Source organism: Canis aureus, chromosome 26 (genome assembly GCF_053574225.1).
Source record: "Canis aureus isolate CA01 chromosome 26, VMU_Caureus_v.1.0, whole genome shotgun sequence".
NCBI classification, from domain to species: domain Eukaryota; kingdom Metazoa; phylum Chordata; class Mammalia; order Carnivora; family Canidae; genus Canis; species Canis aureus.
This window is the reverse complement of record NC_135636.1, coordinates 52943911-52958341: the sequence shown is the minus strand read 5'-3', so window position 1 is coordinate 52958341 and position 14431 is coordinate 52943911. Positions and strand designations below refer to the sequence as shown.

Here is a 14431-nt window from a genome sequence, read left to right as displayed (position 1 = left end):
GCCCTGGGTGCATTTTGTCCTTGTCACCAATGGCTGGAGGAGGTTGGACCTCAACACCTCTGCTGGGGACGGCCGCCCGCCCCGGCCTCTCAGGTACTTGGCCCTTGGGGAGTGGGGGGCTGGATTTTTGCTGGGGGGTGAGTTTCCAGGTCGCCCCCTGAAGTCCGCAGATGGTCCCTGGTTTGGGAACCCCGCCTAGATGTGTGGGAAGAGGTGGGGTCCTGGATAACTTGATGTTTAGCACTTTAACCCCCTTCTTTGTCTTTAAAGTGGGTGTGGGGAGCTGCTGCCAAACATGGCTGTTGGGTCGGACCCCTCTCCCTTCCTTCCCGCTTCCCTGCCCTGGTGAGCCCGGCTCCAAGGGGCAGCGCCCTGGGGGCCTCAGCGGGGCCTGCCCACCTGCCACTTGGTGGGAATTTGGCGGGGCGGCCCCCTGGCCTTGGCTGACACCTTGGAACGGGAGGGGACTGCAGGGGCAGACCCGGGCCAGGTGGGCGCCCCAGACCCGAGCCGGCGCGGGGCCAGGGCCCTCTCTGAAGATCTACCTCTGGCCCAGCCCGCCCGCCCCACCTCGCCCGAGAGAGGAGAGGGCCGCCGCTTCACACGAACACGGGATGCACTTTATTTGCTTGTGCAAAGGCAGATGAGGGTGTGTCCTCCTGCAGCCGCAGCCCTGCGGCCCCTGGGGTCGCCGGGTCGCCGGGGTCGGGCGGGGGCGGCCAGCACCTCGGGCCTGGCAGCCTCGCAGCCGCGCTTCGGGTCTCTAACGCCAGTTCTCCGTACATAAGTGCATTTTGAAAGAGAGGTTCCAGCTATCACCTGTACCCGTATATATACATATATATTCTATCTACAAAGTGTTTATTTGCAAGATGTTTGACGGTGAGCTCGGGCCCTGCCCGCCGCGTGACCATCTGTCCCCGGTCCTCGTCCCCGGCCCCGGCCCCGGCCCCCGGCGGCGCGGGGCGGGCCATCAGCTGTATGTATTCAATATGACTGTATCGAATAAATGTTTATTGATTCTTTTCCAGGGGCTTGTGCGGCTGCGTTTGTGGGCGAGCGCGGGTGGGAGGCCGGACTACGAGTCCCGGCATGCGCGGCCGCACGGCCTCCTGGGACTTGTAGTTCGCGGGCGCGCGCCGGCCGTGCGCGGCGCCGAGCCCGGAACTACGGCTCCCGGGGCCCCGTGCGGCCGCCCGCAGCTCCGCGGCCCGCGCCCCGCGCCCAGGCCTCCGAGCTCCATGGCGGCGCCCCCAGCCTCCGCGGACGCGCCCCGCTCGCCGCCGCCGCCGCCGCCGCCGCCCGCCGCCGGAGACGGGCCCGACCGGCCGGCGGACAGGAGCGAGCCCGCGCGCGAGGACTGGTAGGCGCGGCGAGCACGGGCTGGGGCTGCGCACGCGCCCTCGCGTCCCGGGGGGGCGGGTTCCCGGGAGCCGAGTCGCTCTGCCCCGGGCTCGGCGGCGGGACCCCGGGCTCGGCCCCCGTCGCGCCGCCCCCCCGAGGCTCCGGGAGGCCCAGCGGGCGCCGGGGCGGGAGCCGGGGCGGGGGCCGGGCCCCCCTCCCCGCGCCCTCGGGTCTGGCTCCTCGGGGCGGGAATGCCGCGCGCGGGGTCTCGGGGGCGCGGGGCCGCACGGTCGCACCTGCCCGCGCAGCACCCCGAGCGCCCCGGGAGCCGCAGGTCACGCCCAGGTCACGCCCAGGTCACGCCGGGGCGCCTCAGCGAGGCCGGAGGGCTCCACCCGGGCGGGGACCCGAGCGCTGCCTCCGTGCGCCCCGGCCCAGAGCCTCCAGGCCCCCCCGCCGCGCTGCCCGCTGCTTCCCCTCCGGGCGGCCCGGCCCAGCGGTTTGCGCCCCTTCCGTCGCCTCCCGGTGCTCCTCGAGGGCCCGCCCGCGAGCTCGGGGACCGGGGGCTCCTTGAGGGAGCACGGGCGCTAGCGGTGCCCCCGGGCAGCCTCCGGATGCGGCCCAGGCGGGCGGGCTCTGCAGCTTTGGGAACAGGGAGGAGGCGGGCTGGGCCCGGAGCAGCAGGAACCAGGAGGCTGGGAAGGGGCCCTGCGAGCCTCCCGAGCCCGTGGCACTCCCTCCGGGGCCGTAGCCTCCCAGCCCGCCAGTGCTTCGTGGGCTGAGAGCGCTGCTGCTGCCTCCGTGCCTGAGCCAGTCCGGGATCCCCGGGGCCTGGCCCCAGCCGTCAACCCCGCCTGCCTCCGTCTAGCCTCCCATTTGCTCACCCACCAAACTTCCCTAAACCGAGCAGGGTGTCGGGTACGAGTGGAGGCCCTGGTGCTGCAGGCCCGACCCTGCAGGCCTGCCCAGGGCCGCACCAGCCTCCGAAGCGTGGACCAGCCCCTGAACCATGGGGTCCAGGCCAGGGGTCAGCAGGGAAGAGCTCTCGTGAGCCGGGATGGGCGGTTCGGCCCTCCCTCCAGGCGCCTCTGCACTGGGGGGCACACGCCCTTGTGACCTGGGCGGCCAGGAGAGGCTGCTCCCGAGGCAGCTCCCAGGAGTGCCTGCGCTCAGGTGTGTGGGCCTCCTTCCCTGAGCCTCCGTGTGGTTCAAAGCCAAGTCAGGGGGAAAGCCGGAAAGGAGCCCAGGGAGGGGCTGAAGGAGTGCAGACCCCTTTGCACGCTGCAGCCTAGATTCCCGGGCCGAGCCCCACCTCCCTCCTGCTGCTGGACAGTGGCCCGTGCCCTGGCTGGGGCGCCGAGCCTACCCCGTGGGGGCGGGGCGGGCGGCTCGAGTGTCAGGCTTGTTTGCTGTTTGCGCCTCTGGAAGGCACCTTGGGGCCAGGGGTGTGACGCAGGGTTCAGCCCCGAGGCTCAGCGACGCTGGGCCCCAAGACACTCTGATTTCCCTGTTGTGCCACGAGTGGGTAGGAGGGGGTCGGTTCTGCAGTCCCAAGCAGGCCTGGGGTCTGGAGTTCTAGGAGGGGTGCACCGCGGTCCTTCCAGGCCTGGGCCAGCGGGACAGCAGCCAGTGCCCAGGAGGGGCAGTTGACAGCCAGGGCCGGCCAGGGCCGCTCGGCAGTGTTCTTCTCGGCAGGGTCAGTGCTATTAATATCGGGAGCGCACGCAGCCCCGCCGGGTGATCCTCTTAATGCCTGGATCCTCGGCCCCGGAGGCCGCCAGCGAGCACTGTTCTTCCTCGGACCGCACCGGCTCCGCACCTGCCCTGCGGCCTCCCAGCCCTGGGGGGCGGCTCCTGAGCGGTCCTGGGGGGCCACTGTGTGTCTGAGTGGCACAGGGGATGTTCCTGCAGACTCCGGGGCTCGCCCTGCCGTCCGCTATCCCCTGCCCCAGCCATGAGCAGCCCCCCAGCTTACCCTGGCATCAGGATCTCGGGGTGCTGGGCCCTTGGAGCGGAAGGCAGGTGAGTGGCAGGCCTGTGTCTCCCGCAGCTGTGGTGAGGCGACTGCCTTTGCTGTGTCGTGGCCGCTCGCAGACGTCAGGAGACTGGGTAGGTGCCCTCGAGGGGCCAGGCAGGGCTGGCCGCGAGCAGGGACTCGTTTTGCGTGGGGCTCTCTGTTTCAGGTGAGTCTGTGTCCCTGGTGGCTCGGAACCCGTTGGCTTGAAATTACTTTTCGTCCCTGTAGCGAGAAGCACCCCGTCCACGTGTAGACTGGGAAAGGAGATTTTTGGGGTGACCTTCCCATTTCCAGGGTCGTGTCGCTGAGAAAATGGGGTGAGGCTTGCGCTGAGGTCACAGTGAGGCTTCGTCCCTGGTTCCCAGAGAGAGATGGGGCTTTGGAGAAGGCGGCGGAGCCGGGCTTGGCTGCACACCCGCCCCGGGGCCGGTCAGACCCACGTGGGGCGGGTTTCTGGCAAAGCTCTCTCTGGCCTACTTTCCGCTTTTCCTGGCGCATGGGCACTCTTCCCTGGGACGGTGTCTGCCCCAGGCGTTGGCAGCATGGGCCTCAGAGGTCGCCGGCAGCGGTGGCCGTCACTACCTCGTAGGACTAGGGGTGTTCGCAGGTAGGGAATAGAGTTTCCTGCTGGAGAGGCCAGGCCCCTGCCCCGCGGTGAGAAGCAGGGGGATGGGCGCCATCGGGGCCAGGCCTGCGCCCCCGCCCCGCTCCCCATCCGGCTGTGCACGCGGGAGGTCAGGAGGTCAGCCGGTGGTGGGCCCTCCTCCTTTGCAGTGGGTTGTCCGCTAGGGTTGTCTCCCAGGAGGCACGGGGACGGGCTGGGCTGCCCCTCGTCCCCTCCAGGGCCACCGAGAAGCTGCCAGGCGGCTCCACTGTCCCCACTTGGGCCATCTGCCACCTGCGGGGAGGCAGCGCCTGGGAGCCCTGGGGCTGGTGGGGGTGGGCGCTGCCCCCCAGTGTGAGGCGCGTGTCCTGGCTGCCACCTCTTGGTCCGCGCTCCCTCCAAGCTCCCCACCCCCGCCCGTCCATCCCTTGGGCCGAGTCTGCGTTGTCCTCGGGGCTCTCGAGCGCGCCACCGCCGCTGCGACCTGTCGTGCTTCTGGCTTTAGCTGGTTCCCCCCACTGCCTCGTACCCCCAGACATTCGAGTGAGCAAGTGTCCTCCTGGCTCCGGGCGCACAGCCGGGAGGGCCGGCGCGCCGCAGGTGCAGATGCCCAGGCTGTTCCACAGGCAGGAAGGTACTTCCGGGGCCCTCACCGGGCACCCCGTGTCCTGGCGTTGCCGGTGGCCATGGCGGTGGCAGGCCGGAGACGGGCCGCGGCTTGGTCCGAGCTGCTGAGTTGCAGCGGGGCGGAAGGCCTGACCCCGGTCCCCAGGGCGATCCTGGCCCGTCTGTGCCCCCCCACGCACATAGGCCGCGTGTGCACTGAGCAGTGTGTGTCGGCTGGTTGCACGAGTGGGCTCACGCCGTGGCTGTCGGCTTTCCCGACTCCCCGGCCTCGAGGACGCTCTCCTGCGTCGTCAGGCTCCCATTCGAGCCCCGGAGCAGTGGTCACGGGGCCCGGGGCCCGCGTGCTGGCCAGGCCGTGTCGCAGGAAGCTTCTTGCAGGGACCCACTTGCTCAGTGCGTCCCCGTGACTCGCTACACTTTGTTCCCACCCGCCGGGGCCACCTCCTGCCCTGAGGCCCCAGAGCAGGCCCGGGATCCTTTGGCCGGCCCCACGTCTCTGTTCCCCGAGCGGGTCCTGGCCCTGCGGCCACCCTGACAGCAGGCTTTGGTGACCAGGTTGTCAGCACAGACGCTGAGCAGGCCTCAAGCAGGCACTGCCCCCAGGTGGCCCCTCGGCCACATCGAGTCCCCCCAGAGCTGTCACTGCTGGGATTTGGGGCCTGAGCCAGCGGTCACACCGTGCCGCTCAGGAGCTGACGGAGAAGTCAGCGTGCCACCTGGGGACGAGCGGCACAGCTGCTGTCCTAACCCTTCCCCAGATTGGGTTTTCCAGCCCCCGGCCCCTGGGACTGGCGCCTTCTCTGCCTGCAGGGTGCTGGAGGGCGGAAGCGAGGGCTCCCCTGCGGGCCTGCCAGCCCAGGACTGCGCCCCGCGCCCTGCGCCCCGCCCTCTCAGCCGCCCTGCCAGCGCTCTCTGTCCCAGAGCCCACGGGGTGGCAGGGGTCGGCCCTGACAAGACAACAGGGCTCTCCAGAGAGTGTCGTGGGGCGGAGCGCAGTCCCTGATGGGTCCCGACGGCCCGTGGGGTGCCCCCCCACCCGAGGGGCCAGCAGCCAGCCCGGACGGCACTCCTCCTTTCCCCCAGCGTTCGCTCCCCCGCACTGCTGCGGGCAGTGACAGTCCCAGGCCCGCCCCCCGTGAGGGGGCTGTAGGAGCTTTCGTGTGCTCCCCGGCCCGCGGGGTGGGGGGTTTCCTGCGGCCACGCCAGCTGACACGTGGCTGACACGGGGGAAGGGGGGGGGGGCAGCCGGCGGACCTGGGCAGAGGCGAGTGCGTCTTCTTCCTCTGCAGCAGCAACGCGGAATCCTTGGACAGGCTCCTCCCACCCGTGGGTGCCAGACGCTCACCCCGGAAGCGCACCACCAGCCAGTGCAAGTCTGAGCCCCCCCTGCTGCGCACCAGCAAGCGCACCATCTACACGGCCGGCCGGCCGCCCTGGTACAACGAGCACGGCACGCAGTCCAAGGAGGCCTTTGCCATTGGTGAGCGAGGCTCGTGGGCGGGAGGCCAGGGCCGGGCGGGCCCCGCCACCGAACACCCGACTGGCGTTGCCACTAACGCGACTGCCTTGCCCGCCCCGGGGAGCGTGGGGCGGAGGCTGGCATCCCAGCTGGAAGGCAGTGCTGGCCCTGCAGCTGGGGCAGAGCGTGAGCCCGTCCCGGGGGCCGGCCGCACCGCCCGCTCCGGCCCTCTCTGCCCCTTGCCACAGGCCTGGGCGGTGGCAGCGCCTCGGGGAAGACCACCGTGGCCCGGATGATCATCGAGGCCCTGGACGTGCCCTGGGTGGTCCTGCTGTCCATGGACTCCTTCTACAAGGTGGGGAGCACGACCTGCGTGGGTGGGAGGTCCTGCCCCGCCCCCCCGCCCCCCGCCTGGAGGCCACAGAGCCCCCGCTGCTCCCCCCACAGGTGCTCACCACGCAGCAGCAGGAGCAGGCCGCCCACAACAACTTCAACTTTGACCACCCAGACGCCTTTGACTTTGACCTCATCGTGTCCACCCTCAAGAAGCTGAAACAGGGCAAGAGCGTGAAGGTGCCCGTCTACGACTTCACCACGCACAGCCGGAAGAAGGACTGGGTAGGCCCGTGGGCTCGGGCTGCGCCTGCCCGCCTGGGAGCGCAGCAGGCTGGCGGGCAACACGCTGCACGGTTCCCTTGCAGAAAACTCTCTACGGTGCAAACGTCATCATCTTCGAGGGCATCATGGCCTTTGCTGACAAGACGTTGCTGGAGGTGAGGGCAGGGCTTGCGGCCGCGGGGACGCCCGTCCCTACTCAGCTCCCTGCTCCGCTTGTCGTTCTAACCCAGGCCCAGCCACTTGCTCTGCCCTTGTGGCGCGTGGTCACCTGTCCCATCCCTGTGGTGCAGGTGCCGGGTACTGGGGGATACAGGGCTGCCCTCCGGAGAGTGGGTCAAGGACGCTCGGCGAAGTGAGAACGGAAACGCCCTCGGTGGGGGGGGGGCGTGCATAGCTCCGTCCTTCCTGCCAGGCCTGCTGGGGGCGGCCCCCACCGAGGTCCATGAGGAAGGCCTGTGCCCACAGCCAGCCGTGCTCCGGTCCCTGTAGTTCTGAGGCCAGTGAGTTTGGGCTCGGGCTCAGGGGACCCTGTTGGCAGCCATGCAGCAGTGCGCAGCCCCCCAGGAGCACCTTCAGGACCAGACCTGAACTCACTAAGCCCAAGAACTGTGGTGGGGGGAGAACGAGTCCCCAGTCCCTGGGAGCACGTGTGACAGCACACAGATGGCAGATGACCCACAGTCACGGCACCAGGTGCATCCTGCCTCTGCAGCCACTGTCCCCCGCTGGACAGCAGCCCCCCAGCATGTACGTGGCCCCACACGCTTCCCCACCCCCGTGCACACTGCCAGCTGGACCTGCGAGGTGCCCCAAGGCCTGGTCTGTTCCCAGGCCAGCGCCCAAGCCAGAGGTCTTTGCAGGAGCTGGTCCCCGTGTCGTCCACACTGGCCCTGCTGGTGCCGCACCCTGCTCAGCACCTTGCTCTCCCCATCTAGCTCCTGGACATGAAGATCTTCGTGGACACAGACTCTGATATCCGCCTCGTGCGGCGGCTGCGCCGGGACATTAGTGAGCGAGGCCGAGACATCGAGGGTGTCATCAAACAGTATAACAAGTTTGTCAAACCTGCTTTTGACCAGTACATCCAGCCCACCATGCGCGTGGCGGACATCGTGGTGCCTTGGGGTGAGCCTGCAGAGCTGCCTGCCCTTGGGAACGTGGGCAGGTGGAGCCTTGGTCACCCAAGTCACCCTCCTAACCTGTCCCATCCCAGGGAGCGGGAACACGGTGGCCATCGACTTGATCGTGCAGCACATGCACAGCCAGCTGGAGGAGGTGAGCCCCCGGGCCAGGTTCCCGGGTCCCCGTAGCCCACCAGGCCCCACTCCCTGCTCCCCTGCCATCACCACCCACAGACACCTGCTCTGCAGCCCCTGTGTGTCTGCTGTCCCCTGCCATGTCCCTGCTCGGTCAGCCCCCGGCCCTTGGTGCTGGCAGAGGCAGCTGGGTTCCCTGAGGAAGTAGGGGTGCAGAGGAGCCTCCCGGGCTGAGCTGAGCCTTGAGTGGAAGGCTACACTCCCGTCCCTCCTAAGCCTTCGGGGGCCATTGGGTTGTAGTGCTGAGCCCCACATCCTGAGCACTCCCAGAGGGATGCCTCAAGCTGAAGTTACGTGCCCTGGGCTGGCCAAGGGCACCTCCACTCTGGGCAGGCATCAAGGTGGGGTGCTGGAGGCCTGAGGTCTGAGGAGCGGAGCCCCAGGAGCCCCAGCTCTTACTGCCCAGACCAGACAGTGCCCAGGTTATGGGCTCCCTCCTGTGGTCAGCGGCCACCTGGGACTAACCCTTGGGACTGTGGCCGGTCCGTTCCTGGGTGGGGTGGCCTGGCCGGCCAAGGTGCACAGTGGCCACCGGCGGTGCTGTCCGGTGACTGCGAGGTGAGCGGTGCTACCGCCACTGACGTGCCGTCCCCATTCCCTTGTGTCTCCCCGTGTCGCTGCCGCAGCGTGAGCTCAGTGTCAGGTAAGACTTCCCACACCTGTCTGCACGGACGGAGGCATTTCCAACATCTGCTGGCAGCTCGGAATTTGGGTTGTCACCTGGGCAGGTGGGAGGGTCCTCTCCTGTCATGCCCATCCCCTGTGGCAGCCCTGCCCCAGGAACAGAAAGGATGGTGTGGTGGCCCCCATGCTGCTTTTGTCTGTCTTTGCTGCCAGATGAGGAAACTAAGGCACAGAGAGGTTAAGGGACTTGCCCAGGACCACACAGTGCCCCGACCACACTGGTGAGACCTCTCTGGAGGCCTCTCCCCAACAGGGGCTGGTTGCATGGGGTCTGACGCCAGAGGGCACAGAAGCAGCACTGCTGGCCCCGCCCAGGTCAGTGGTCACAGGCATGTCCCTCAGCAGCCAGAGGGTCCTTTGCCTGATCTGAGGGTCCAGTCTGGACTCCCCCAGATGGTGGTGAGGCCCCAGCCCCCTGCCCCCTGCCCACTCTGGCCCTGCACCCAGGGCACAGAGGACCAGGAGGAGCTCCGAGTGCACCCGGGGCCCATGAGAACGGACGAAGCCCCCGTCCCACAGTGTCCAGCACGAATGACCTGCCTTTAGCCCGGGCTTTCTGGACTCGGGAAGCACAGAGAGACCCTCTGGGTCATGCTTGGGACCTTGAAGCTGCTGCACTGGGAGTGCCTCCAGGGCCACTTGCTGCCCTCGCAGGAGTCCCCGCTGGCTCCCCTCCAGACCCGGGCACCTGCAGGTCTTACCCTGTCAGGCCCTCTGGAAGCCTTCGTGGCCGGAATAGTTTCCAGGGTCGCAAACTTGGAAAAACGCCTAAACGCAGCGGGCTGCTTCCCTTCTCTGGCCGAGGTGGCGGCTGCGGGCGCGCAGGGCGCAGGCGGGTGGCCGGGGGGCTGCTGGCCTCCCTCCCGAGCCCCGGCGGCGGAGCGCAGAGCCTCGGTCTCCCTGCCGCCCCGCCACCTGCCTCTTCTAACCCTCAGGCCGGCTGCTGGCCGCCGGGACCGCTCCCTTGCTAAATGGTCTTTTTCTCTTCTTTTCCTCCTCTTTGTAAACCCCTGGGTTTCCTGCCCTGTTCCCTCCCTGAACACACTCTTCACCTGGCGAGTAGAGGAAGCTGCGCTGGGATATGTGAGGACAGAGTGCGCGCTGCTCGCGGTGCTGTGCTGTGCGCTGTGTGCGCGGGCTGCTCCCCACGCCCCGCCCGCCCCGGCTCGCAACTACGCTTCCCTTCCCCGCTCGGCCCCGCCCCGGCTCGCTCCTGCGCTGACCGCCCCCGGCTCGGCTCCGCCCTCCCTGGCCTCGCCCCCTCGGCCCCGCCCCCTCTCCCCGCCCTTTTCTCGGCCCCACCCCGCCCCCGGCTCGCTCCTGCGCTTTCCCTCTCCCGGCTCGGCTTGGTCCCGCCCTCCCCAGCTCCGCTCCTCCCCTCTGCCCTCCTGGCTCCTCCTCTCTCCTCGGCCCCGCCCCTCTGCTCTCCTGACTCTCTACTCTCCTGGCCCCGCCCCTCCCCGGCTCGGCCCCGCCCCTACCCGGCTCGGCCCCGCCCCTCTGCTCTCCTGACTCCTCTCTACTCCTGGCTCCGCCCCTCCCCGGCTCCGCCCACGCCCCGCTGCTCTCCTGACTCCTCTCTACTCTCCTGGCCCCGCCCCTCCCCGGCTCGGCCCCGCCCCTCTGCTCTCCTGACTTCTCTCTACTCCTGGCCCCGCCCCTCCCCGGCTCTGCCCACGCCCCGCCCCTCTGCTCTCCTGACTCCTCTCTACTCCTGGCTCCGCCTCTCCCCGGCTCCGCCCCGCCCCTCCCCGGCTCCGCCCCGCTCCTTTGCTCTCCTGAGTCCTCTCTACTCTCCGGGCCCCGCCCCTCCCCGGCTCGGCCCCGCCCCTACCCGGCTCGGCCCCGCCCCTCTGCTCTCCTGACTCCTCTCTACTCCTGGCTCCGCCCCTCCCCGGCTCCGCCCACGCCCCGCCCACGCCCCGCTGCTCTCCTGACTCCTCTCTACTCTCCTGGCCCCGCCCCTCCCCGGCTCGGCCCCGCCCCTCTGCTCTCCTGACTCCTCTCTACTCCTGGCCCCGCCCCTCCCCGGCTCTGCCCACGCCCCGCCCCTCTGCTCTCCTGACTCCTCTCTACTCCTGGCTCCGCCTCTCCCCGGCTCCGCCCCGCCCCTCCCCGGCTCCGCCCCGCTCCTTTGCTCTCCTGAGTCCTCTCTACTCTCCGGGCCCCGCCCCTACCCGGCTCGGCCCCGCCCCTACCCGGCTCGGCCCCGCCCCTCTGCTCTCCTGACTCCTCTACTCTCCTGGCCCCGCCCCTCCCCGGCTCGGCCCCGCCCCTCCCCGGCTCGGCCCCGCCCCTCTGCTCTCCTGACTCCTCTCTACTCCTGGCTCCGCCCCTCCCCGGCTCCGCCCACGCCCCGCCCACGCCCCGCCCCTCTGCTCTCCTGACTCCTCTCTACTCTCCTGGCCCCGCCCCTCCCCGGCTCGGCCCCGCCCCTCTGCTCTCCTGACTCCTCTCTACTCCTGGCTCCGCCTCTCCCCGGCTCCGCCCCGCCCCTCCCCGGCTCCGCCCCGATCCTTTGCTCTCCTGAGTCCTCTCTACTCTCCGGGCCCCGCCCCTCCCCGGCTCGGCCCCGCCCCCGCCCCGCCCCCGCCCCGCCCCCACCCTAGGCCTGGTGCGGCGGGGCGGGCCTGCAAACTCGCCCGCGTCCCCCGAGGGGCTGCGCGTCATCCGGAGGGAGGGGCTGGGCGGGGCTTGGCTCTGAGGCTCAGCTGTGGCCCAGAGACACGACCTGGGGCCGAGTCCCTCGCCCGCCCGCCGGCCCACGGCGCGGCCCCCGTCTGCCGTCCCCGAGCCCGCGCAGGAGGGGGTCGGGGCTGGGAGGGGGCTCGCACCGCAGCCCCGCGCTTCCCCACCCGAGGGTCAGCTGCTCTGCTCGCCCCCGCCTGGCGGGGCGACTCGGGGGTTGGGCCCCGCAGATCAGCCACGGGGAGGCGGCGGCCCTCGCCTGCACACGTCCCTGGCCCCGTCACCTGCGCCCCCTACACTGTCAGTGTCCGGAGGGGGAGGACGGGGCCCTGGGGGAAGACCCCCCCCTTCTTGAGTCCCCACGGTTTGTGTTCCCAGGGCCGCGCTGGCCTCGGCGCACCAGTGCCACCCCCTGCCCCGGACGCTGAGTGTCCTCAAGAGCACGCCGCAGGTGCGGGGCATGCACACCATCATCAGGTGAGGGCCCTGGCGAGGGGCGAGGGGCGAGGGGCGAGGGGGCCCCGGCGGCCCGCACCCGGCCTAACCCCGCCGTCCGCAGGGACAAGGAGACCAGCCGCGACGAGTTCATCTTCTACTCCAAGAGGCTGATGCGGCTGCTCATCGAGCACGCGCTCTCCTTCCTGCCCTTCCAGGTGCGGGGCGGGGCGGGGGCGGGCGGGGGCCGGGCCGGGCCGGGGCGGGGCGGGGGCGGCTCCCCGGCTCACGAGCGCCCCCGCCCTCCGTCGCAGGACTGCGTCGTGCAGACCCCGCAGGGGCAGGACTACGCGGGCAAGTGCTACGCGGGGAAGCAGGTAGCAGTGGGGCGCGGGCGGGCGGGCAGCCGGGGCGGTGGGGGTCGGGCCAGCCCGCCGCGCCGCTCAACGCCCCGCGCCCCTGCCCCGCAGATCACGGGCGTGTCCATCCTGCGAGCGGGTGAGACCATGGAGCCGGCGCTGCGGGCCGTGTGCAAAGACGTGCGCATCGGCACGATCCTCATCCAGACCAACCAGCACACCGGGGAGCCCGAGGTGGGGCGAGGCCCGGGGGGGCGGGGGCCCGAGGCCGGGGCGGGGCGCGGCCCGAGGGCAGCTCCGGGCTGCCTGTGACCCTGGCCGCGTGCAGCTCCACTACCTGCGGCTGCCCAAGGACATCAGCGACGACCACGTGATCCTGATGGACTGCACCGTGTCCACGGGCGCTGCGGCCATGATGGCGGTGCGCGTGCTGCTGGTGAGTGGGCCGCGGGGGGCGGGGCGGGGCGGGGCGGGGCGGGGCTCACCGGCGGCCCCGCAGGACCACGACGTGCCTGAGGACAAGATCTTCCTGCTGTCGCTGCTCATGGCGGAGATGGGCGTCCACTCGGTGGCCTACGCGTTCCCGCGAGTGCGGATCATCACCACGGCCGTGGACAAGCGCGTCAACGACCTGTTCCGCATCATCCCGGGCATCGGTGAGGCCGCGGCGCTCATCAGCGGTGGGCGGGGCCTGCAGGCCGAGCCGCCACCGCAGGGGCCTGCTTGTCCCCAGGTAACTTCGGTGACCGCTACTTTGGGACGGACGCGGCGCCCGACGGCAGCGACGAGGAGGAAGCGGCGTCCACCAGCTAGCTCCCGCGAGCCTCCGGCCTCGCCCGCACAGACGTCCTTGCTTTGATTGAAAAGGATGTTCACGCTGTAACCTGCTCCACACATTTTATAAAGTAAAGTTTAGGAAAACGAGCGAGCGTGGTCAGCTGCCCCGCGGCTTCCCAGCCTTATCCGGGCTGCAGGGTCGGCCTCGCGGTCAGACTGGGGGGTGCAGAGCTGGGGCCCTGGGGTGGCTCCCGCCTGGGCCTCCGCCCCACCACGTGTGTGCACTGCCCGGGAAGGGCGGAAGTCTGTGTGGTGGCCGTGGGGGGAGCCGCCAGGTGCAGGGGAGATGCCACAGCATCGGTGGCAGCATCAGGGAGCAGCATCAGGGGCAGCCGTGCTGAGGGCCAGGCAGCTCCGCCAGCCCTGCTTTTGTGGCTTGGGGCGTCAGTGGCCGGCCTACCTGGGTGGGGTGCCACAGGCGCACTCGGGCACGGGACTGGGTTGTTGGGCCCCGGCTCCCTCCCCTCCGACGTCAGGCCTGTCTCTGGCCTCTTTCCTGCCCTGCGGGTCTCCTTGGTGTCCCCACCCCCGCCCAACCCCAAAAGGCCATGTCGTGGAAAAGCTGGTTGTGGGGGTGGGGACAGGAAGTCACTGGGGGGGCAGGTCAGAGGCGGGCAGATAGAGCAGGAGGCTGTCCTGCACCAGGATGGCACCAGGAGGAGAATGGAGAGGGGGCCCGGAGGTCAGCAGGAGGGGCTCCTGGCCACGCAGGTGAGTGGCCCCATGTCCCGGGCTCCACTGGCTGGGGCCCCCGCCTGGCCCTGTTGGGGAGGCTGCTGGCGCCCTCCTGGCAGCCCAGCCCGGGCTCCCCAGCTCCGGGGGTGGGGTAGCGGTAGGTCGTTCCTCTGTGGCCTTCCCGCGTCCAGCTGGGCCCCCAGCTCCCCCCACACGCTCCACACTGTCCTGTGCTGTGGCGCTCGGCCCATGTCCAGACGCACGCGTGGGCTGGGGGTGCAACTTCCACCCTGTTCTTGAAGGGCAGAGGGGACCTGGGGCACAGGAGCCGCCCCTCAGGCTGTGGTCACCCAAGGCCACCTGGGGACACTGGGCCATGGGTAGGGTGGGCCTTGTGCGGGTCACTGTCACGGCAGGGCCGGGCGACCCGGGCGACCCCGCAGCCTCCTCCCCGAGGGAAGACCCGGCGCCCAGTGCTCGGGGGCCCACACTGCCGTCCAGGGCCGGCGCCGGGGACAGTGCGAGGGACAGTGTGGGGCACCGGCCGAGGGAGCCGCAGTCCCCGCGCTCATCCAGAGGGGCCCCGACCCGGAGGCTCCCGGACTGACCGGCCTCGCCGCGGGCCCGGGCGGCGCCTCCAGGACTGTCCAACCTGAGAGTGTGTCCCCGCGGTCAGTCTCAGGTTCGTCAGCCCGAGAGGTGCCGCCCCTTCCCCGCGGCGGCCGCTGGCTCGGTCCGTGGCCCTGCCCTGGCCCCGCCGGAGGGGAG

The 14431-nt window shown here is 70.4% G+C and overlaps 1 protein-coding gene across 14 annotated transcripts; it reads left to right on the top strand.

The window, feature by feature from the left end:
- Nucleotides 1-1226: 1226 nt before the first annotated feature.
- Nucleotides 1227-13075, top strand: UCKL1 (uridine-cytidine kinase 1 like 1). Of its 14 annotated transcripts, none has more exons than XM_077873987.1 (16): nucleotides 1227-1363; nucleotides 5885-6072; nucleotides 6300-6406; nucleotides 6499-6669; nucleotides 6753-6824; nucleotides 7605-7794; nucleotides 7883-7944; nucleotides 8612-8628; nucleotides 9733-9789; nucleotides 11736-11834; nucleotides 11917-12010; nucleotides 12107-12169; nucleotides 12263-12385; nucleotides 12480-12587; nucleotides 12651-12807; nucleotides 12885-13075. In XM_077873987.1, exons 1-16 carry the CDS (start codon nucleotides 1242-1244, stop codon nucleotides 12962-12964), a joined length of 1710 nt encoding a protein of 569 aa, XP_077730113.1. In that variant the 5' UTR covers nucleotides 1227-1241; the 3' UTR covers nucleotides 12965-13075. The 14 variants fall into 14 exon arrangements, with proteins under 14 accessions (XP_077730113.1, XP_077730112.1, XP_077730117.1 ...); XM_077873986.1 differs by having other exon boundaries at nucleotides 5882-6072; XM_077873995.1 differs by lacking the exon at nucleotides 1227-1363 and adding an exon at nucleotides 1991-2517 and having other exon boundaries at nucleotides 5882-6072.
- The last annotated feature ends 1356 nt before the right edge of the window (nucleotides 13076-14431 follow it).